Source organism: Odontesthes bonariensis, chromosome 7 (genome assembly GCF_027942865.1).
Source record: "Odontesthes bonariensis isolate fOdoBon6 chromosome 7, fOdoBon6.hap1, whole genome shotgun sequence".
NCBI classification, from domain to species: domain Eukaryota; kingdom Metazoa; phylum Chordata; class Actinopteri; order Atheriniformes; family Atherinopsidae; genus Odontesthes; species Odontesthes bonariensis.
The window spans coordinates 27,718,620-27,742,189 of record NC_134512.1 but is presented as its reverse complement, the minus strand read 5'-3'; the positions used below and the strand labels follow the sequence as shown (position 1 = coordinate 27,742,189).

Genomic DNA, 23,570 nt, shown 5'->3' with positions numbered 1-23,570 from the left:
GACAATGTAAGAGGGATTTCTTGTCTAAAGCTCTCAATTTGTAAATTATTCAAATTTTCTAAACAAAAGCAAACATTAAGGCCTCAACTCTGACAAAGTTCAAATCCAGGCAGAAAACTCTACTCAGCTGTGCATAGACAACTGAAAGTATTTAATCTGCACTTCGCTTTTAATTAAATTAATTGATGAATATTTTCATATTCTATGGAATGATCTTATTTGCCTTTCTGTGATTTTATGTAGCAGTAAAGCACTTTGAATCGCCGTGCGTCCGAATTGTGCAAATAAACTTGCCCTCGCCTTGTTTATCTAAAGAAAGAAAAAAGCCCCGATGGGAATAAGAGCTCATCGATCACATGGTCACGACGACTGTGATCTGAAATGTACGATCTTTGTGTTTTTTTTTCCCGGTGGAATGAACTGAACCTGCGCGGTCCAGTTTGTGCAAGAAAATGAGAGACCGGGTCGGCTGAAAATCTGCCGTGCGCACACACGCACAAAAGAGCACTTTTTTATTCAACAAAAATGTAAAAAACAGTGAAACATGTTTGGTTCCTTTTCTAAATTGAGAGAGTTATTTTCTCTAACTGTACACTCTCAGAAAATAAAGTATAGAATTGTACCTTCAGGGGTACAATGGCTTGTCACTGGGGCAGTACCCTCAGAAGGTATAGTTTTGTACTGAAGTAGCCTAACACAGACTGTCTATTGTCTATTGTACCCCAGCATGTAGAAAAAAAAGGTACATATAGGTAATAATTAACACTAGGGGGTACATTAGTATAGACTGTACCTCAGGGGACAAAAAAGGACTCGTACTGTACCCCTATTTCTGAGAGTGTAAATTACGACGTTAACCACACAACGTGGGAAAGATGTGGAATGTGTGCATATATTTTTTAATAGCCCATCAGAGAAAAGCTTAAGTCACGAGATAATCGGACGTGGCACATAAACCCCTGAAAGATCTGTGAGGATGCGTTGTCATCGTGTGACAAAAACAGACACAAACGTCTCCAGCACTAAACTCAAATACCAACAAACCCCTTTAAAGTTACTGCTGACGGCGAGGGTCTAAGTCCTCGTGAGCTCTGGTGTAGCTCACCTGCATGCCCGTCTCTGGATTTGTTGGCATTTCTAAATAAGGCAACATAAATAGGCACAGGGAGTTGGGCAGAAAGCACCAGAAACTTCAGAGAACGTTCAAAGCAGCAGTCCTCCGGTCCGCTTCCCTAAGGGGCGTTGGCCCTTCGCTTCTTCGCCCAAAACAAACGTGAGCGATCAGGTGAGCTCGGCGTGTCTGGTTTGCGGGAGCAGCAGAGCCACCAGTCCTCCGGTCAGCAGCAGGGCGGACACCAGCAGGACCGGGACGGCGCAGTTGGTGTCCACCAACTTGCCAAAGATTATGTTTCCCGTGATGGCCGCCACTCGGCCCACTCCTGTGAAGAACCCGAGAGCCGAGGACCTGGAAGGAGGAAAAGAAAGAGCAGGTGAGAGCGCGTGGGCAGCTGTGGCGTCGGACACCTCGTTTCATTCAGTCTACTCATTCCTTTTCAGCCCTCTGACAAACTACCGTAAGTTGGCTTCCTTGGCTTCTCGTACTACAGTGAGGAGTTCATTTTGATCAGAATTTATCATTTGACTCACATATGAAATAAAATTCATATTATATTGGAATTGGATTATTTTGAAAATAATTATGATTACAATGAATTGAATTCCAATTGGCTTGAATCGGACTATACTATTTAAGTGTCTTGAGATGACATTTGTTGTATTTGGCGCTATATAAATAAAAGATCCATCCATTATCTTCCGCTGGTCCGGGGATCGGGTCGCGGGGGCAGCAGCTTGAGCAAAGAGACCCAGACGTCCCTGTCCCCGGCCACTTCCTCCAGCTCTTCTGGGGGGACCCCGAGGCGTTCCCAGGCCAGCCGAGAGACATAGTCTCTCCAACGTGTCCTGGGTCTTCCCCGGGGCCTCCTCCCAGTGGGACGGGCCCGGAACACCTCACCGGGGAGGCGTCCAGGAGGCATCCTAACCAGATGCCCGAGCCACCTCATCTGACTCCTCTCGATGCGGAGGAGCAGCGGTTCTACTCCTAGCCCCTCCCGGATGACCGAGCTTCTCACCCTATCTCTAAGGGAGAGCCCAGACACCCTGCGGAGGAAACTCATTTCGGCCGCTTGTATTCGCGATCTCGTTCTTTCGGTCACTACCCACAGCTCGTGACCATAGGTGAGGGTAGGAACATAGACTGACCGGTAAATCGAGAGCTTCGCCTTCTGGCTCAGCTCCTTCTTCACCACGACGGGCCGGTGCAGAGCCCGCATCACTGCAGACGCCGCACCGATCCGTCTGTCAATCTCCTGCTCCATTCGTCCCTCACTCGTGAACAAGACCCCGAGATAATTGAACTCCTCCACTTGGGGAAGGATGTCATTCCCGACCCGAAGAGAGCATTCCACCCTTTTCCGGCCGAAGACCATGGTCTCAGATTTGGAGGTGCTGATTCTCATCCCACCTCAATAAATAAAACTGAATTGAAAAAAATTTGACGCACATAGAAAACAGGTTTCTAGGACTGCCTTCTTTCACCTTCGTAATATTGTTAAAATCAGGAACATCCTGTCTCAGAGTGATGCAGAAAAACTGCTCCATGCATTTGTTGCTTCACGATTGGACTACTGTAATTCTTTATTATTGGGCTGTCCCAAATACTCTCTGGAAAACCTTCAGCTGATCCAAAATGCTGCAGCCAGAGTTCTGATGAGAACTAACAGGAGAGATCATATTTCTCCAGTTTTAGCTTCTCTTCATTGGCTCCCTGTTAAATTCAGAATATAATTTAAGATTCTTCTCCTCACATATAAAGCTCTTAATGACCGAGCTCCATCATATCTTAAAGATCTCATTGTAAGATATTTTCCTAACAGAGCACTTCGTTCCCAATCTGCAGGTTTACTTGAGGTTCCCAGAGTTTCTAAAAGTAGAATGGGAGGCAGAGCCTTCAGTTATCAGGCCCCTCTATTGTGGAATAAGCTGCCAGTAAATGTCCGGGAAGCAGACACCCTTTCCACTTTTAAGACCAGGCTTAAAACTTTCCTTTTTGATAAAGCTTATAGTTAGGGATGGCTCAGGTGATCCTGAAACATCCCATAGTTAAGCTGCTATAGGCCCAGCCTGCTGGGGGCCTCATCTATCACACCCTTCCTCACTTTACTCCCCCGTTTAATTTCTCGAATGATATTATGTACTTGTGACATTATTGTGGTCATTAACTCGTGTTTCCCTGTTCCAGCAGGTATCCTTTGAATGGTGTTACAGTGTTTGTTGTCCCCTCTTTTCTGTCCTCTCAAACCCCAGCTGGTCGAGGCAGACGGCCCTTCCTGGTTCTGGTTCTGCCAGAGGTTTCTTCCTGTTAAAAGGGAGTCGTTCCTTTCCACAGTCGCCTCAGGCACGCTCAGGACGGGAGATTGGACTCAAGACAAGTTTCGGTGCAATCTGTTGGTTTCCTTAGCTAGGAAATTGTTTTTTAAATTGGCTCTATGTGAATGAATTGGATTATTTTTAAATGACTTATGATTACAATGAATTGAACTCCAATTGGCTTCAATTGGACTTTATTATTTAAGTGCCTTGAGATGACATTTGTTGTATTTGGCACTATATAAATAAAAATGAATTGAATTGAATATAAAACGGTGCGGCTAATGTGTTTTTTTTTCTTCTTTTTTTTTCATGCCGCCAAAAACATTTTGCCTCGTAACATTAGACCAATAAAGTGAACGAATAGTTCACAGTGGTCCAGTGAAATTATACGATAAATCAAACACACTTACACTTCTAAATTGTTGGAAATCGGTCATTGCTACTCACCCTCAACACGGAAAACAAACGAAGAAATGCATAGAATGCAGCTTTTAAATTAAAGGCGATCAATCTGGCAGAACAAGATGAAGAAGGCGGTCAATGACTTTTCCTGGTAGGCGACTGGCTTTTCTTTTTTTTTTAACCAGCCGTTTTACTGGCGCTGTTAAAAAAAAAAAAGCATTTGCAGTTTGTATTCTTTATGTTAAATTACGCATTTTATTAAACGTTTAAAAATCCTCACGTCACATCTTTCTGTGTAAATATCTCACATTACAATGTGGACACCCGTGGCTTATAATCCGGTGCGGCCTTTACAAGATGAATATACAAAATGGATTTTCTTTTTAAAATTAGAGGGTGTGGCTTGTATTCAGGTGCGCTCTATAGTCCGGGGATTTACGGTACATTCTTCACATGAGGTGTTTGGACATGGAAAACCAATAATAATAGAACTGCCTTTGTTGGGAGCCTTTTGGTAAATTTGAAAATAAATAAATAAGAAAGACAGTCTTTGAGACTGGTTACCGTAGATGGGTCGGATAGAGCTCAGTTCCCACCACATCCAGGGCGTTCCAGGCGATCACAGAAACTCCGCTGAAAACGCACGAGAGTCCCAGACTCTGAGCTTTGGTCTGAACCACATAGATGAGGAAGACGCTCAGACTGGACACTGCCAGGCTGCCGGCTGGAGGACACAACAAACAGGGAGACATTCTTCTTTTGTCCAACATTTGAATGGAGCAGCTGTTGATCGAGCAAGTGCTGATGATGCTATGCGAACGACGCCGCATGGCCCGCCGACTCACAAAGCAGCGACTTCCCTCCGGTGCTGTCCATCACGAGAATGGTGAAGATGTTGCCTGGCAAGTTTGACGCGGCAACGACAAAGCCCTCCATGTACACTGCGAGGTGGAGAGCACACACACAACAAAAGGGGGGAGAAGAGCAGGAGTCTCTTTTCAAAACAGGAACTACGGGTGTTATCTGGTACATGTGACTGTAAAGCTCAGGTTGATGATACTTAAACCAACAAAAACATAAAAAAAAAAGAGGAAACTGATGACTTCTAAACCGTATACATAACATGATATGTTATCATATTACTCATTACTCATATTATGACAAAAAAAAAAATCAAATCTGATTAAATTCCAAATGTATGTTAAAAACATGCTTATTAGAAATAGGCTGGCTGTGAATATGACTTGATGAACCTTTTTGAAAGTTCAGAACTTGCATAACTTGCTCAATTCTGCCATTTTTTTTAATATCCAATCTTCTCAATCGAGTTTCTCAATACCCACAACAGCAGGTTGTCTTAATATTTAAAGGGATAGTTCGCCTCTTTTGACATGAAGCTGTGTGACATCCCATACTAGCAATATTATTTATGAACATTTTGTTACCCCCTGCTGCGTAGAGTGAGCCGAGTTCCAGCTGAGTTTTGGCGTGGACGAAGGTAGTCCGGCTAGTTGGCTGGGGCCACAAAAATAAAGCGTCTTGCTTCTCAAAACAATATGCGTTCAAAAGAGGAATACATTTGCCTCACAAAATCTTTCATCCAGAAAATGTCAGACCTCACAATCGCTTGGCGCTATTTTCTCTCCCTTCCATCACTGCGTGCTGCTGCCTGCCGACAGCCGCACCTGTTACGGTGTTTACTGCTGGGAAGCAGGGGACTGCTCGGTCTACACAGCCCGTAGTGATATGAAGGGAGAGAAAATAGCGCCAAGCGATTGTGAGGTCTGACTTTTTCTGGATGAACGATTTTGTGATGCAAATGTATTACTCTTTTGAACACATATTGTTTTGAGAAGCAAAACGCTTTATTTTTGCGGCCCCAGCCAACTAGCCGGACTACCTTTGTCAACACCAAAACTCAGCTGGAACTCGGCTCACAGGACGCAGCGGGGGGTAAGAAAATGTTCATAAATAATATTGCTAGTATGGGATGTCATACAGCTTCATGTCAAAAGAGGCAAACTATCCCTTTAAGATGAGCTACCTGTATAAACAAGCAGAACATTTTTCTTATAGTCCCAGAAACCCACCTGCAGTCTTGACTGGGTAACAGCTCTGGTTGTGGAGAGGAGACGGGAGGGACACGTTCGAACAAGGAGAGCCACCGTCTTCAACTCGCTCAAATAGCTCGGGGAACCACATCCACAGCCCGTAGTAGCTAAACACACGGGGAAATAAGAAATTCTAGCTTTAGATTCAGAATAGAGGACACAGTTAGTCAGGCATCGTCTTCTAAACAGCCAACTGTCCAGAAAAAGCCAAACTGGAGCCTGCAGCAGGTTCACTGTGCTTCAGTATGAGGCCTCTTTCAGAGCACTTTTTACTGTTAAGGAACATATCTGGCTGTTGAAGATAAAATCCCTCCCTAACAGTTATCTCTCACTGCAGAGCTGCCTGATGTAGAGTTATTACATCAGCCGCGTTCGCCCGGCATTTCAGTCACAATCCCTCCTGGCTGCAGGGCGACACAAAGGAGAACCGCCGGGTTCAGGTCAGAGAGCTGAACCAAAGAGTCACGGCACTGGAGGCGCCCAGAATTCTCACCCGAAAGAGATGCAATAGAAGATGATGAGCAGGACGATGCTTCTGGATCTGAGAGGACCACTGAAAATCTGTTTAATGGGCACCAAGACCTGCAAGTTAAGCCAAAGACATTGCCTGCTATTAACACATCAGTGATTCTAACAACAACAACAGGCACAATAAAGGACATTTTCTTATCATTAAGAGTTTCTTCCTTACAAAACTGTTGACGACTTGTTGATTTAACGCAGAATTGACTGAAAAAAAACAAACAAAAAAACTTGCTGGCCTTCTTGCTTTCATGTGAAAATACATCCAATTATCTTTTATTTTAAGACTGCTTTAAAACCTAAAAAAAAAAAAAAAGAGGGGGATGCAGATCTGATGTTGTAATGCATTTACAACATTTACCCTTTTCAAAGTTCTTGTGAAACTTCTTTGTTGCGGGCCTCGAGCTCTGATCTCCTCCAGTTCCTCTCTTCGCTTGGAGCTTGTGCACAAGCCAAATTCCTTCAAAAAGAGATCAAGATGACGGTCTCTGCACAGTGAGTAGATCGATACGCCGCAGCGTGGGGAAACATTTACAGAACTAAAGCAAACCACATACGAACAGATTACAGACACCACTTCCCCTTTGATTTCCCTGCATGTTTCATCTTTTTTTTGTGCGATTCTTTGATTCATTTCAGTTTTGAGGGGGATTTTTTAATTATTTTCGCTAAATTGCATGGTTCATGTAAAGCAAATGTGTGTTCAAAACTCTAGTAACAAGTCATGTACAGCACATCAGCCTGTGTTGCATACCGGGAAAGCCCTGCCTTTCCCCTTTATGTTCAGATCAAACATCAGTCTGAAGACGTGGATCGCCTCTTCCTCTCGGCCGGCCTGGCAGAGACAAGAAACAAAACGTCTCAAAGACAACTCGGACAGAAAGGGCGTCACGACAACCGAGACCTTTTCATACCTCCATCAGGAACTTTGGGCTCTCCGGCATGAGCAGCTTGAAGAGGAGGGCTGAGGTGATGCTGGGGACAGAGCACAGCACCACAAATAACCTCCAGCTCTGGAAGTCCAGAAATCCCAGAGAGACATGGGCCCAGGTTCTGGGAATCACCATCCAGGCCAAACCTGCAGATAAAGACACACCGAGTCAGTCCTAAAGAGAAACGAGCAAAACTGTTTCCATTTCATCATTCTGGTCCATTTGAATTGATCCTGCTCGTGGAATTTAGTGCTTTAACTCAGGGATGTCCAAAGTCCTGCTGTCCTGGAGGTTTTAGACGTTTCCCTTCTTCAACACACCTGATTCAGATGAAATGGATCTCTTCAAAAGATTGTTAAGTTCTGCACAAGCCTGCTTATGATGCATTGATCAGAATCCGGTGTGTTGAAGCAGGGGAACATCTAAACCCTGCAGAACGGCAGCACCTCGAGGACCGGATGTGGACATCTCTGTTCTAGATCCTTGTGTTTGTTATGCATCAAAATCAACTTTTCCACAGGAAGTTCCAATTGACAACAGCTAGTGGTGATACAGTCAAAATTATTACTGAAGAGATGCTGAAGTTCAAATGGATTATGTGGTCTAAAATCTGCCCCGGTCTGAGTCTGGTAGGACCTCAGTAGCGTTATATTTCTTTCTCTCTCCTCATATGCCGTTTTCCCACGTCTGAATCTCACCTCAACATAAACATAGTACCTAATAAAAACAAACGTAAAAAATAGTGGAAATGTCAACAGAATGAGGCGCTCAAATTGTGACTTTTCAGTCCAAGAACATGGACAGAAAAACCCACGGTGAAGTGAAGCTGAAAAAAGTCCATTCCAACCTGAAGCCAGGATGTTTCCTGCCATCCAGAAAGTGGCGAGAGCGCTGATCATCGCGCCTCTCCTCAAACGAGGCATAAACTCTGAGAAGTAGGAGAAGATGACGGGGATCGACCCGCCGACCCTACGAGGAAACAGCGGTGGGAGTATTTGAACCGTCTTTATATTCTGCGATTTTCTGATCTAAAAGGCCTTTCGTAGTAAGTAACATTTAAGCTTTGCAGGAACAAGGACTCAGTGTGTGGGCTTTAGCTCCAGGCCAAATGACTACATGCGAGTATGCAAACGTGCCGATATAAAAACCCTGTGCTCACCCAATGCCACTGATAAACCTCAGCAGCAGAAAGAGCCAAAACCACGGAGCAAAGCTGGCAAGACCTCCGAACAGCCCGTTGATCGTCAGGGACACGACCAAGACCTTGCGGCGCCCCCTCTGGTCAGCAAGATATCCCCACACGTAGCCACCCACCATCATTCCTAAAAAGGGAAACAATTACAAGCAATACAGTTAAAGTGTGGAACAAAAATATCTGTTGCAGTTGTGTTTTCTTTTCAACTTTTTATTCAGACCTTTTCTCCTGTAGTTCTCTCGTTAGCTTGGCAGCATACACGTCATAGCCTACATTTTTCTTTCAGCGCTGCCTCTTTTTGTAAGGAGATGCGTGTTAAGTGGAACTAATTTTTTTACACAAATGTGTTCATCTTTTCACCACCTAAAAATGACTGGTTAAACATATTGGGAATTTCAGTCACTCTTGTTTTCATTTCTCACATATGTCAGCCAGAGGGTAGCTAGCATGTCTTAGCTTAGCATGTCTTAGCTTAGCATGAGACAGGGAATGTGTGTATTCTTATTCTGTTAGTGGGCTAAAAGTAGAAATCCACCAACAAAAACCTTTGAATTGTATAAATGTTAATGTTATATATGCAATAGCTTAGAAGGGCAAGCACAGGGATGCTTGAGATTTTTGGTAATGTTTGCTTCTACACGACTGTAGTCATAAAAGGTTTTACTTGGTCCTTGGCATGCGTTTGGTGGATTTGGTCAATTTGGCACAGTACTTGGTTGCATTGAGCGGTAGTGCATGTCAATAAAGGACATTCAAACAAGAGCAGGGGTTCAAAAAGGTCTTGTGTGCTTTTGCAACACATATTGAGCAACACAAATAACAAATCGATGAAAGAGAAGTAAAAAACTGCCATTCACATCAGAAAGAACCACGGCCTGTTGGTTCAGTGAGAGCATCAGTAAGAAACATAAAGATGTTCGGTTTACAATGATGACACTGTGTGGCAGAGAAAGAAGCAGAATCTCTCGTTTGAACATGTGAAAACCAAAGAAGTGGGTGTTTTTGCTCTAAACCATGAATCAATTTGAAAAATATAGAGGTTTTTCCTGTTGAGTGGAGTTAAAACGTTTTTGTAAATGATTCACCGAGGAAAATGCTGGCGGTGAGCAGGCCCATGTCTGAGGAGCTCAGCAGCAGATCACAGCGTGCTGTTGGCAGGAGAAAAGACACGCAGAGAATCTCCACGGCATCGCTGGCGTTAGCCCAACCACACACCACCAGCAGCAGCCAGTGGAACAAACCAAAACCTGAAAGCATGACCAGAACAAGGAGTGAACAAACAGAGAGGAAATTTATCCATTTTTTCCCCTACATGACCAAAAAATACAATCCAATGTGGCAGAAAAACAACTCTTCAACCCAATATTTTGTTAGCCGTCATATTTCTGGTTGTTTACAAATCTTCTACTAGATGAAACTGCCATTTGTCATTTTACAAACACAAAGCCCCAATGCCTGCTTTAGACTACCTGTTTCTTCGACTGCTTCCTCATAAGTAAGTGTTCTCGTTTTGTTCCCACGGGCTTCACGTTCGACCCCCGATGCCCTCCTGTCGAAAATGACTTCACCTGTGATTCAGGAAAGGATAGATAGCACAGGCAGAAATTTTTGGTGGACATTTTTCATCATTCTTCAGACTGTTCAATGTGGAATCACGTGTCGAGCCAAAACTTGAGTCAAAATTTTTAATCCTGAAAAAAAACAAACATTCGATATCTGAGTTGATTTCATGTTGTTTACATGGTGTATTTACAGACTAATTTGCTGACTATCTTAAATGAGCACAATCATTAACTGATAAATAAAGACAATGATGCTTTACTCTAGAGCTGAAACTGTCACATAATCTAACTGTCTGTAAAACGTCACAAAAGAAGGAAAAAAAAACAAAACACCCATGAATTTACTTGAAGTCAAAGAAACAACGCCAAACAAAAAAGGTGAACAGGTTGATAAAAAGGCTGGTTCTGTGTTGGGGACTCCTCCAAACATCAACATTTTGAAAAAGGACGAATGTTACACAAGCTGTTACTGAGAACTACATAACACAGTGATTAAACAACAGAGGGCCTTCAGGGAGAGGCTTCTTCAGCTCCACACAATAACAGCCAGTACACAAGGTCATTGGGCCTTACACAACAACTCTTTATGATGACCATTTGTTCTCCTCTAAATTACTATTCACTTGTGATTTATACCCTAGCGATGCCCTTTTGGGGATAAACAAAACACTATAAACTGAAAAAAAAACTGAACTGAATGTGTATATATGTATATATATATATACATATATAACAAAAAAGATCAGCTCAAGTGTAAAGCAGTAGTGGTCATGTGTGGTTGTTTTCACTGAATTAAAAACAAACAAACAAAAATAATTCAATCATAATAATGACAAACAAGACGGAAAATTTGATATTTTTGTGAAATCAAGAAATAAAATAAAGAAACGTGTCAAGAAATATCCCTAAGTTTTAAAAACTGTGTCACGGCAGCCACAGAGACACGATGAGAGAGTCTGGTGGAGGTGGAGGGTGAGAAGTATAAAGCAACAGTTAATCTAAACACTTCGGGATAAGTTCCCCGCAACTGAGTAATAATTTCCGCAGACATTTTTTCAAGCCTTAAAGGTCCTTGTCGCTCGGTACACACGATCGCACAGCACTACATTTATTCGCCCATAAGGGTCACAAAACTCGTCCATCACTTACTGAGCTGAGATGACGTAAAGAGGTGATGGAGTTTACCTTCATCTGAGTCCAGGACGCATGGATCCAGCTGTTCCTCTGCGAGAAGAGGCTGCCGCACATCCACATCCCCGTTGCTCATGTTACGGGACATCCTCCCCCTGAAAGTCGGATGTGTCTAATATGGACACTGAGCTGTGGAAAGGTTAGCTAACTTCTACTGGACCGCCACACCAATTACCCCTGCATCGGTCCCATGACTGCCAAGCCCGCTGGCTAGCTAAACGCTGACGCTAAACTGGCAAGAAGGAGGACCAGGAAGTAAAAGCACAGCTGCAGCTTGCACGTCCTGAGCGGCGTCTCTCCTCCGCTCGTCTGTTTGGTTTAGTGCAACGACGTCGAGTTGAAACCACCACCACCACCACAGGGAGTGACGGAGCTTTGGCCTCACCGGGGTTAACGTTAGCAGCTAACTCAAGGCGACGCGTGCGTTTGTGAGCGGAGGAGGTAACGTTTACCTCCCCTTGTGTTTGGAAAAAAAAAAAAAAAAAGACTGAAGATGGCGACGAGTTCCGAGCGTAGTCCTCCTCCTTTCCCCGATTCAGAAGACCAAGATGTGCTGGACTCTGAAGAGGTCGGCGACCGAGACAGTGATGAAGACGACGGGGAGGACCTTTTCATGAGCGCAGTATGTGTCAATGGAGTTTACGCTAGTTCCATGCTAGCTATCCCGCCTCTGATTTGGCTAACTGATAGGAACTCTCTGCACGGGGAGGCAACAGCTACGGTCCGCGAGGAAAGCTAACGAGGCACTTTTTCGTAAAAGTTTTTTTTTTTTTAGTTGAGCAACATTTTAACATGACTGAAAACCTCAGTAACCGCTGCACACACAAGCTGCTCTCTGGTAATGTTAGTCTCGCAGCTTTTATTGTACCTGTGCAGTCAGAGGTTTTGTTGGAGAAACTCTTTCGGAGCTGCCCTCTGTCACTTTGACTGCTTCAGGCTGCAAACGCCCCAGTTTAATGTCTTCCTGAGAGTTGCATTGTGAACCACACAATGCCGTGATTTGGTTTACAAACCGAGTCATATGAAACTTCCCATTTGGTAAATGATACTTGGGTGTTCTCTGTGCGCTGGCTCTGAGTCGGGGCTGTGCAGACTCCCAGGCCATGCATGGCTGAAGCAAGCAGCAGTCTGCTCACAGAAGGAGATTTCTTAGGTTTGACTGTTGGGGAGCGGGATTATGTTATTTGCGTGTTTTGTCAGTGGGTGAAAAAAATTCTGCCTCTCTTTCAATGAGGATCACAAGCTGGCGCAGGCAGCCTGCTGTCATGTGAGTACGCTGTGGTCACATGGTGAGAACCCGGATGTTTTCCCACTGTCAAAGTTCAGATTGGAAAGTTGCTGCCTTTGAGTTTTTTTTTCTTTCTTCTTTTCTTTAGTGCCTGGGAGGACATTACTCAGCAGAGATGTCACAGTTTACAGCTTCCAGCTGAAGTAGTGTTTTGGCAGATGGACGAGTGCCTCTTTTTTTTTCCATTTGAAGCACATGTTGATGTAGCTGCTGCACATTTGATCCATTTGCTCATTTGTGTTGCTCAAGCAACTGCACCCAAAGCGCACTTTGCTGAGAGAAGAAGAGGTGCCTTTGCGTTTTCTTTCTTTTTTTTTTTTGACGGTGTGTGCCCCAGGGAAGTTTGTAGAGAAGTGAAAACTGTCCAAACCGACGTCTCCAAACGAGCTGAACCACTTCAGTTATAATTTCACCGTCTGTGGGTGGCGCTCTGCAGATTTTAAAAAGGAGACATCCCAGCCATAGTGTTTATGCTGATTGATGTCTTGTAACTCATGAAGTTCCTTCCCTAATTGGCTTGTCCTTCAAGAACATACAGCGGGGATGCATGAAGTGTAGAATATGTTCCAGCATTAGTTTAATAATTCTTTAGCGGCTGTTAGTTATTGTTTTTGCTGCTCTCAGCTAAATGGTACGGCTTGGGAGTAAATGAATGATAATAATGATAATACCTCCTCTTTTCTCCAGAGCAATACTCCTCTGCCCAAAAAGGACACCACAGTATCATCCGCCAGTCAATCCAGCGACACCGTGAGCGACCCTTTAATTGAGCCTCTCAGCATCCAAACGCAAAGTAAAGCAGCCAGCGAGGACGCCGGCGAACCCGCTGAAGAATTCGAGGACCTGACGAACAACGTAAACGTCACCGTCGAAAGCTACGCTGCCGCTGAAATCCCTTCGGAAGAACCCTCGGATGATTTTGTCGACATTCTGGGAGGCGACTCTGAAGAACAGAGAGAGGAGGTGAAGGTTGCTGTTGAGGCAGCAACGGATGAAGGTGAAGTTACCGGCAGCGGGACGGCTCCGCCCGCTGATGGGAAAACGGGAGGCGATCCTATACTGGAAGCGGCTTCCTCTGCTCCAATCATCGACCTCGGCGGCGATTCGTCTGGTGATGAGATTGCTGACCCCCTGGTTGACCCCCTGGTTGACCTCCTCGGTGACGCTCCTTCCACTAATGCCACAAAAGCCAGCGGCGCAGTGATGGATCTGTTCGAGGACGACGGCAGCGACATTTTCGCGGGAGCACAGCAGTCTAAATCTGCCAAGCAGCCTCAGAGAAGCCTCTTCGACGATCCCGACGAGGAGCTGTTCGGTGAGCCCCTGGGAGCCTTCTCAAAGAAAAGCGTCAGCAGAGAGCCGAAGGAGCAGTCCGTCCCAGTCAAAGCCGCCGCCGCTGCTCCTGCTGCTTTTGTCGGGGGGCCTCTGCGAGACAGTAATCCCACAGAACCGGCAGACATCTTCACTGAGGAGGCCCTCACCACGGCGCCAAGCGCCAGCAACACCAGTGCTGTCAACTCCAAGACCAATGGAGTCCACTCTGAGGAGGAGACGGATATATTTGCTGGTGGGTCCCGCTTTTTAACTCTTTGGCTACATTGTTTGGGGATTTTTGGCCAGTTTTACTGTCTTTTCCCTGACCTCAGTGCGTTTTATCACATGTTCAGTTCAAGAATGGATCTTTACACACAGATAGGTTTTATATTTATACGTTTCTCAGGACAACCTTAGTGAGATTCAGTAGGGCGTGTTTATATAGAGCAGCTTCGGAAAGATTTGACTCAGAGGTGTTATTTGAGTGTGATTGGCAAGTTCTGAATTCGCATGTTTGGGACAGGACATTTTGGATTTTCAGCCTGCTCTGGAAGTGAGTTATTAGAGATGCTTTATAATTAGCTTTTTTTTAAAAAAATTAAAAAATTTCTTTTTCTTTCCTGTTACTTTTCCCATTTAACAGAAGCCACAGTGGAGCTTTCTCTCGACAGTCCGCGGAACGAGAGAAAAAAAGAGGCAACTGCCAAACCGTCTGCTTCCGCCTCCACCTCCCTCTCAGCAGCTGCCAGCCTGGCCAAGCCACAGTCTGCTGCCCTGGAAGAGGTACACACACACACACACACACACACACACACACACACGTGTGAGGGAAACTCTTAATGTGACTACAGAAAGCAGCATCCGGCATCACTGGCCATCTCTGCCCATGACCTCCAACAGGAGGAAGTTGGAGCCAGTTTTTTTTAACTTTCTGTTTCATATTTGTTTCAGTTGGAAGAAGAGGAAGAGGAAGAACTGGAAGACAAATTTGACATTTTTGTCTCTGTGAAAGATCCTGAAAAAATAGGTGAGGCCGGCGTATTAATCCTGTTGCCAGTTTGAAAGCTTAACTACCCAAGCTTTATTCAATGCATCACAGTGAGGCTGCAAACTGGTGGCTCCTCCGAGTATGTTTGAGTCGAGTATTTATATCATCTGCAATTTGAATCTTGACTTTTCAAATGCACGTAAACATGGAAATCAGCTTCTCCAGAACGCATCTTTTTGTAGAAACGGTAAAGTTTCGGGTTGTACGTTAATTCCCAGCAAAGCTCCTCCCGTTCACGCATTTTTCTCTTACTGTTGTCAGACGGCCGAACGGGTCTTCCTTTAACTGTAGCTCGGCTCATCCGTGCACGTGAGGAAGAAAGAAAAAACAACAGAGGCTCTTTAGAGTTTTGAGGAACTATTTATCGGATGTGGGCTTTGATTTTCTTTCTTTGTTGTTTTCCAGGGGATGGAATGAACGCCTACATGGCCTATAAAGTATCCACGCAGGTAAAAAAACCAAAAAAACTCCCCAGTAAACATCGTTTTACTTGATCCGACGTTCTGAGGAAGTCGCTGCGGTTACCCTGGGCAACGCTCAGTGTGTCGTAGCTCTTCTTTTAGAAGCAGTAATATGAAGTGCGCTGCTTTGAATCAAATATGTGAATTTCGTCTCCGTTCCAAAAGCTTGGAGGAATAAAAATGAAAAATCTGCCCGTTTCAGACCACGCTGCCCGTGTTCCGCAGCAAGACGTTCACAGTGAGGCGGCGCTTCAGTGACTTCCTCGGCCTCTACGAGAAGCTCGGCGAAAAACACGGACCAAATGGATTGATCGTGCCTCCACCGCCGGAGAAAAGCATCCTGGGTAACGCCGACTGGCACTCCTGTCTCTCCTGTCTCCCTCTTTCGTTCGTTTTGTCCCTTCAGTTTTTTTTTCTTACGCAAGCTTGTGAGATCAGCTGCGAGAGTGAATACTGTCCCGTGCAGGGATGACGAAGGTGAAGGTGGGGAAGGAAGATTCCTCGTCTGCAGACTTTGTTGAGAGAAGAAGAGGTGCTTTGGAAAGGTAAAGAGAGGGAGAATGAGTGTGGATGATAGTCTGGTTCTCAAATTTCTACCAAATTCAAACTGCTACGAAGAAGGCCGGAAACATGAAGCTTTTGGTGTGTCCCCCCCCCGTGTTTTCTCAGGTATCTCCAGAGGGTGGTAAATCACCCATCACTTCTCCAAGATCCTGACGTCAGAGAGTTCCTGGAGAAAGAGGAAGTGAGCCATGTTTATTTACTTTCCCGCCCGAGTCAGTGGCCGCAGGCTTAATGCTAGAAAACCACGCAACACTTTACTGAGCAAACTGTCTTCATCGCATCCAGCAGGAAACGCTCAGACGATGCGTTATTTTCCTGCCTTTTAGCTCCGTGTTTCCTTCCATTTACTTTTTTTTTTTTTTTTTTTTTGACTGCTGTGTGACAATGTTTTAACGCGTGTCTTTAGTTGCCCAGAGCAGTGAGCACTCAGGCTCTGAGCGGCGCCGGCTTCCTTAAGATGATCAGCAAAGCGACGGACGCCGTCAGTAAAATGACCATCAAGATGAACGAGTCGGATGTGGTGAGCTCCGGGCGCTCCTGACGCTCCCAGCTGTTTTTCCTACTACATTTTCTCTGATTTTTGTGTCGGAGTCTATGGGTCTGTTGGGCATTTTGTGTTATTTTGAGGCTTCTCGTGCAAAATGTAACTCTTCGTGTAACCCGACTCGCCGTGTGTTTTCGCTGCAGTGGTTCGAGGAGAAGCTGCAGGAGGTGGAGTCTGCAGACCAGCAGTTCAGGAAGCTCCACGCGCTGGTCGAATCGCTGGTCGTTCACAGAAAAGGTGAGTCGATCACGAGCTTGTTATGAAGTGACCAACAACCACATCCTTCAAAAACCAAATGTTTTGAGAATCATGAAACGCGTTTATGCCCTTTTGGCACGAGGGCTGTTTTATTACCGAGCAGCTAAGCGCTGCGAAGGCTTATTGGATTTCACTATTATTATTATTATGCCGGCTTCTTTTTCTTCTCCATGCGGAATCGCAAATGGGGAGGCCTAAACGTATTCAAAAACTCACCAAACTTTACCCAAAATTGTCCCCTGCCAAACTGCTCTACAGCGCCCCCTAACGTGAGATAGTCCGAACCGTACATCATAGAGATCTGAAACGCGGTATGTATGTAGAACGCTTCAAATCAAGAACAAAAGTCTCTTGGAGGTATGCTCTAAAATGTAGAAGGAGGCGGCCATTTTGGGTCAAAGGGCAAATGTTGGCCATTTTTCAGATTTACACACCTCGTATTTTAACGAACTCCTGCTAGGGATTTTGAGCTACGGACTTCCTCTTTGGTCGGTATGCAGTTAAGGGATGGGGGAGCAAAAGTAATCAAAATCTTGAGTTTTTGAGCATGTTTAGGGGGCTTGGCCAAGCGGCGAACTTTGCGTACTCGCCAGCGTAAACGAAACGCTATAACTTTCACATTTAAATTTCAATTTGCACCAAACTTGGTATGAGTCATCCATGTTGGATGCCCGACGATCCTATGTGGTCATATGCTGATGTCATCTAAGCCCCGCCCCCTCAGAACAGGAAGTCACTTGTTTTCCTTGGAAAGCTCGCTTCGCGTTAACGGTGAACTTGTCCGTCCTCCAGAGTTGTCGTTGAACACGGCGAGCTTCGCCAAAAGCGCGGCCATGCTGGGCAGCGCCGAGGACAACACCGGCCTGTCCCGAGCGCTCTCCCAGCTGGCGGAGGTGGAGGACAAGATGGAGCAGCTGCACCAGGACCAAGCTGCGAACGACACCTTCAGCTTTGCGGAGATGATCGCAGATTACATCCGCCTGCTGGGAGCCGTGAGGGTACTGAGAACATTTCTGTCCATTACCGCCCAAAACGAGCCACGTTTCCGTTCCCCGTTGTTGTGACACGAAGCTGCAGCTACAGGTTCTGATTGTCTCTGCGTGTGGGGGGGCCTGCAGGGGTCTTTTGACCAGCGGATGAAGGCGTGGCAGCGCTGGCAGGACGCTCAGACAACGCTGCAGAAGAAGAGGGAGACGGAGGCCAAGCTGCTGTGGGCCAACAAGCCGGACAAGCTGCAGCTGGCCAAAGAGGAGATCGCCGAGGTACAACACGGGCCAAAAGCACCACACAGAAAAGAAGTCTTTTTCAAACCATGTTTGAGTATTGAAGTCTTGTAGAACTTTATTTCTGGGTTGAGACTCTACGATTTAATTCTCTTTTCAGTGGGAGGCCAAAGTGACTCAGTATGAGAGAGACTTTGACAGAGTTTCTGCAACTGTGCGCAAGGAGGTCGTCCGCTTCGAGGTAGCGATCTCTATCCGCGTTTGGTCCACGTCAGTCACAGAGCGGCTGGAAAAAGCCGAAAAATAATAAACCACCTTTTTTTTTCTCTCAACAGAAAGAAAAGACCAAGAACTTCAAAAAGCAGATAATCAAGTACTTGGAGTCTCTGCTTCAGTCCCAGCAGCAGGTGAGCATCTCTTAAACATGAAGGGTCGACAGTTTCAGCGTCAGATACGCTCAAACTAATCAAGGGTGCAAGTAGGAAATAGTTCAGTGCGATTTCAGTTCAGCAACAGTGAAATATTTAACCAGACGGTGAGGGAAGAAGCAGATGCCACCAGATATAAGGAGCCTTTGATGCGCGACTCATCCCAACCGCCATCTAAAAAGCTCTTTGTTGACAGTGATTCTTCTCATCTGTTCAGAATGCGAGCCTCATCCGCTTGTCTCTCTTCTCTCCAGCTGATAAAGTACTGGGAGGCGTTCCTGCCAGAAGCGAAAGCAATCGCCTAATCCTCGCGCACCAGCCCACGGGACGACAAACAGGCTGCCTTCTTCTTATACACGTTACCTCTTTTTGCCTTTAAACCAAGGAAAATGTGTGCATTGAAAAGGGAGATACAATCAGATTCTTTTCTTCTTCTTCTTCTTTTTCTATTCACCCTTAACATATAGCTCTGTATTCTGTTGTATTAATAATTGTATATTTTCCATTTAACCTTCCACAGATATTTTCTTATTAGAGCAAAAAGAGTGTTTGCATATACAAAGATATGGACAAATGAAAAGAGGGAAAGTGTAGACGAATGATTCCATTGATTTCCACGTGAGAGAGGTGGAGTCGGATGCTCTCAGGGTTTTTCTCCCCCCCGTGCGACCGGGAGCTCCTTCACATCAGCAGTGGTTCGGTTGTTTACTGCGCGGCTGCTCTCTGGGCGGATGCTTCTGGGGACCCAGATGAAGAAGGTGGCCAAAGTCTCGCTCTTTTCTTCTTGTTTACTGACTCAAAGGGATTAAATAACAGTTTAAAAGAAAAAATGAAAAAAGAAAAATAGCATTTATGAGCCCTTCCACCAGCCGGGTGGTTCTACCAGCCATCTTTCCCCCTGCCTTTCCTTTCGATTAAAGTAGTGTAACGTTGAGTGGGAGCGGGTGCGGAGTGATATATGGGAGCAGGATCAACCAGCTGGGGTCGGGTGGTGTTGCAGCACTTGTATGTTGTTTAATGTGCTTTCAGTCTTCATGCAAACCATATATATGTCTGTGCCTTGTGGTCACAATGGTGGTTATTTTTGTCGTAAGCGGGTGGGTGCAGCGCAGACGCCTTTGATCGCACCTGAGCGGACACGGTGACGTCACGTAAACGCTCGAGTTGCAGAACCACGCTTTCTCCTTCAAGACCGTTCTCGCCTAAAACCGCTCTCCCTCTTATCAGGCCGCCCTGTAAAAAAAAAACAACTCTGCTGCACAGACTTGAAACAGGTGATCGCGTCTGAGCGTGTTTCTGTTGCGTCACCGCCGCGTGATGTTGCGAAGCAAGCGTTTAAGCTTCACCGTGGACGGTGGCTGAGAAGGGTCCAGTAAACACCAGGCCGCTCGGTTCGGTTCAGGCCTCAGCAGGTGGTTTGACGGTTTAGTCGTGAGATGAAAGCCGCCGGGGTGACCTAGTCCCTCCAGGAAGTGTAGAGAAACAGTTGGTTTTCTTGTGAATTACTCCCAAGGCGGGGACTGTTTTGTCAGATAGCCCAAAGCAGCAGCTATTTCCCGGGACCGCTGTTGTTGTTTTTTCACTTCTGACAGTGGTGTGTGTGCCCCCCCCCCCCCCCCCCCCACGCCCCCGTATAAAACACAGTTTATGGTTTGGGTTTCACAAGTCACAAGCTGTGTTTTAAAGTCTTTTCTATCCAAGATAATCCAGTCCAGAATCGATCATTTTTAAGTACCGTTTTTGTTTTCTTCAGTCAACCTGGTCTTAGATGGTCTGTATGATGCCCCTCCCCCAAATAAAGGCTTTTTCATTTATATTCACCAAGAGCAACAAGGTTTCGTATATCTCCATGTTAAGATTCTTACTATTTAAGAGATAATCGTAGTGTGGTATAAATGTTTAAAAAAAAAGCAGCGAAATGGACCTTTTGTATCCGAAGCCAACTTCAGAGGTGTTCATTTGGATCAGTTACTGTCATAATGGTACGTCATTCCTCACAGATGATAGTGCAGAGTGGCTTAATGGTGATTGCGGCACCACTTTGCATTGTGAGGTTGTTTGCTGAAGCTTCTGCACATTAGTGACACCGCGGGAAGCGAGGAAGATCTCAGACGTAGACGACTGCCAGCTTGAAATTGCTCCTGAAGTTATGGGGAACTTGTTAGACCTCTAAGATGAACATCGACCTTTGTTTACACGGAATATCCACACGGTTTCTTTCATTTACAGTGAATCAATGAATGTTCTTTCTTTTGGCATTTTGCCTTGAACAACTTGCGTGATTGAATTGCAGTCAGTTGTTTCGGGGGGGGGGAATGCAACATGCACGAACAGCTGCGTGGTCAGAAGAGCCAGAAGGGAGTAATCATTTAACTGTCAGACGTTTGATTCCTTTCTTTTCCCTCTTCCAATTGGGCTCATACTTGTTTTTAACTTGCCGTTTCACGTAATTAAAACCGACTGCGTGGCAGCACGTCACCACTCGACAACGTTCACTGTGTCATAGAGATTTTCTTTTAAAACGAATCAATAAAAGTTGCACTGTTTACACTTTGAAACTTCAGTTTGGTTTCTTGTCTCTCTTACCGGAGTCATTTCTCAGGCTGTGTGAAGCAGAGTTTGTGCATGGTTATAGGTTCAAAGGGCCAGAAATGACAACAACCCCAATTGAGAAAAAAATAAGTTAGTGCTGTGTAAAACAGGAATAAAAAAAAAACAATGAACTGATTTGTAAATCTCACACCATTGTTTTATCACTAAAACATGGGGAACATGAAAAAAGGTGAGATTTTGTCGTGAGAAATTGCTCATCTTGAATTTGATGACACAGCGTCCCAACATTTTTGGAACTGGGGTTGTAGAGATATTAGTATTGAGTAAAGTTTTAAATAAGCATCATTTTTTTCTAATAGTTTAACTTGACTAAAACTCCTCAGAAATGCTACTGCCTGTTAGAGAGGGGTCATTTGGATACGACTTCAGATATGATCCAGATGTATGTGAACTAAATCCTCATTTTCAAAGACGGAACACCATCTCTGTTCGAGGAAACGCGAGTTTGAAATCTTAGCGCTGTGAGACTTCTGCGTGTTCCTTCTTTCCATCATTCTGATACAGGTCGCTCTTCATCTTCAGATCCTCAGTTTCATCTAATCAAAGGCTTCCTTCCTTTTTAAAGCGCAGCTTAAACCGGCCTCTCACTTCTTCAGGCGAAGGAATGGTTTGGACCTCGTGGCGAACCCTCAGCTCCAGTGAGGTGGTCCCTTGAAAAACGTGGGGTTTCATATTAAAGAAGTCTATACCTCTAAGCCCTGCCGACAAATGCGAACAGGAGTCTGCGCTTTAAAAAGAACAGAAAAAGATCCCACATGCTGCAGCAGAGAGAAAAAGGTTCAAACTGTTCGTGTGTATACAGCATAAGATCCGTCTCTGGTCATTTCTGAAGTGAGTCCATTACAGAGCCCTGCTGGCATGCAGTCATGTGAAAAAGAGCACCCTTACTAACTGTAGAACGACTGACAGGAAATAGTTTGGAAATGTACCCTCAGCTTCTTCCCTTGTTACACGATGTCCATTTAACAGAGGCTTTTATCCAAAGATTCAGCATCTTCACCCAAGGATGCAGCCATCTGTGAGCTGTGGATGTTGGGCTGCCCCGGGCAGCTACCTGCACTCTGTAGGTCCTGTGGAAGCAGTCGGGCAGGACTTCCACACACTGCTTCTGCATCCTGGCTTAGTTTGTGTGAAATAAGTGTCGACATGTTGATATGTTAAACTCTAAAATAAACAGAGGCGGATTTCATTTCTGAAGCGACTCCATCACAGGACTCAGGCATTCTGAGGGGAATGGAGGCATTTTAATCAGGTTTCTCGTCTTTTTCTGGATGAAGAAAACGTCGCTTTGCACGAGTGCGTCAGAACTTTTGAGACTTTTCTTTTTTATTTAAAAAAAAAAGTCTTAAACTTCAGCATGCTCACATAATCTGACTGAGGTGCAAGCATTATTAAAAAAAAAAAAAAAAAAAAAAGGCTAAGTGTGACCTTCATACAGTTGACATCGGCTGGGTCATTCTCTTAAAGCTTTGAACAGAGCACTTCATACAGACCACAACAGCGCCCGGCTTTGCTTTGGCATTTATTAAAAACTATTTACAATATGGATGCAGCGATGCGAACTCCTCTCGTGTGCAGCGGAAGTGAACCTGTCGCACACGAGAACAACGGTGCACACTTCAGTCCACAATGTTTCGCGCCGTCACTGATAAAAACCTGCTCCAACTAAGAGAACAAACTGAAGGCAGAAACTGCTAACTTTAAACATCCTGTAATATGAAGCGGAGCTGAAACCCACGAGAGAGCTGCGCTTGTTACGATCGTCACGAGGCACCAAAACAACGAGAGAAAACAGAAGCTCGCCCCTCGCTCCACTTCATTTTGGCAGTTTGGACAAAGCAGAAAAAGAAAAGTTTTTTAACTCTTAAAATGATCAACAGCTACGCCAAAGTTTCAGACTGTTCGTGGTTTCAACGTATGACACATTAGAGTAGTTATCAGGAACTCAACAGAAACACAACTGGCAGAATTTCGAGCGGTCTGTGAAATAAATATATGATGTGGTTCCGGTCCAGGCCGAAGATGATGTGAAGCGTCGCACCGGCTGGATGCTTTCATAATGTCCTGCTGGCAGATAGCAGAGCGCATACACAAAAGGAAAAAAGAAAAACAAAACAAAAAAAAAAAGAAGCTTTTATGTCTTCATTTAAAAACTCAAAACTGCCACTCAGCTAAAGCGCTGATAATAATGTTAATAATCTTAACGACTTGAGGAAATGCAGTTATTCAATTTTTTTTTTTTTTACAGAGGATCACGTGAAAAGGTCCACAGCAGTCGTTCAGTTAGCACCAAGACTGGAGGCGGGCAGCCGAACGGCAGCCTGGTGACACTGGAAAGCTGTTCTGACGGGATGCAGAGTGTCGGCCATCTTTATGAGGGCGGCTCACTGACACCAGGCACAGCAAAAGCAACATTTTTCTACAGTGACAGGTGTACTTTCTGTAAAAGGTCTGATTAAAGAAATATTATCAGTAAGATGGC

General features: G+C 45.0%; 2 protein-coding genes across 2 annotated transcripts; one reads left to right on the top strand and one right to left on the bottom strand.

Annotated features, from left to right (window-relative positions):
* Positions 1 to 470: 470 nt before the first annotated feature.
* On the bottom strand, positions 471 to 12,020 carry sv2 (synaptic vesicle glycoprotein 2). Its single transcript, XM_075470382.1, has 13 exons — positions 11,342 to 12,020; positions 10,064 to 10,162; positions 9,680 to 9,841; positions 8,559 to 8,721; positions 8,247 to 8,368; positions 7,382 to 7,545; positions 7,222 to 7,302; positions 6,829 to 6,927; positions 6,439 to 6,527; positions 5,925 to 6,052; positions 4,680 to 4,775; positions 4,399 to 4,558; positions 471 to 1,465 (listed from the first exon to the last, which is right to left on the bottom strand). Exons 1-13 carry the CDS (start codon positions 11,433 to 11,435, stop codon positions 1,282 to 1,284), a joined length of 1,641 nt encoding a protein of 546 aa, XP_075326497.1. The 5' UTR covers positions 11,436 to 12,020; the 3' UTR covers positions 471 to 1,281.
* Positions 11,379 to 21,033, top strand: snx1a (sorting nexin 1a). The gene is made up of 15 exons (XM_075470381.1): positions 11,379 to 11,969; positions 13,323 to 14,202; positions 14,593 to 14,732; positions 14,901 to 14,976; positions 15,403 to 15,446; positions 15,661 to 15,802; positions 15,925 to 16,003; positions 16,128 to 16,203; positions 16,429 to 16,542; positions 16,710 to 16,803; positions 17,617 to 17,822; positions 17,943 to 18,086; positions 18,208 to 18,288; positions 18,383 to 18,454; positions 18,730 to 21,033. Exons 1-15 carry the CDS (start codon positions 11,841 to 11,843, stop codon positions 18,778 to 18,780), a joined length of 2,328 nt encoding a protein of 775 aa, XP_075326496.1. The 5' UTR covers positions 11,379 to 11,840; the 3' UTR covers positions 18,781 to 21,033.
* The last annotated feature ends 2,537 nt before the right edge of the window (positions 21,034 to 23,570 follow it).

Coding starts and splice junctions, on each gene's coding strand:
- sv2 (XM_075470382.1), bottom strand. CDS start 11,435: ATGTCCCGTAACATGAGCAACGGGGATGTGGATGTGCGGCAGCCTCTT. Junction 8,722..9,679: donor CACCGCCAGCATTTTCCTCG/GTGAATCATTTA, acceptor TTCCCTTTTTAG/GAATGATGGTGGGTGGCTAC. Junction 4,559..4,679: donor CGGAGGGAAGTCGCTGCTTT/GTGAGTCGGCGG, acceptor TGTGTCCTCCAG/CCGGCAGCCTGGCAGTGTCC.
- snx1a (XM_075470381.1), top strand. CDS start 11,841: ATGGCGACGAGTTCCGAGCGTAGTCCTCCTCCTTTCCCCGATTCAGAA. Junction 14,203..14,592: donor GGAGACGGATATATTTGCTG/GTGGGTCCCGCT, acceptor CCCATTTAACAG/AAGCCACAGTGGAGCTTTCT. Junction 14,977..15,402: donor GAAAGATCCTGAAAAAATAG/GTGAGGCCGGCG, acceptor GTTGTTTTCCAG/GGGATGGAATGAACGCCTAC.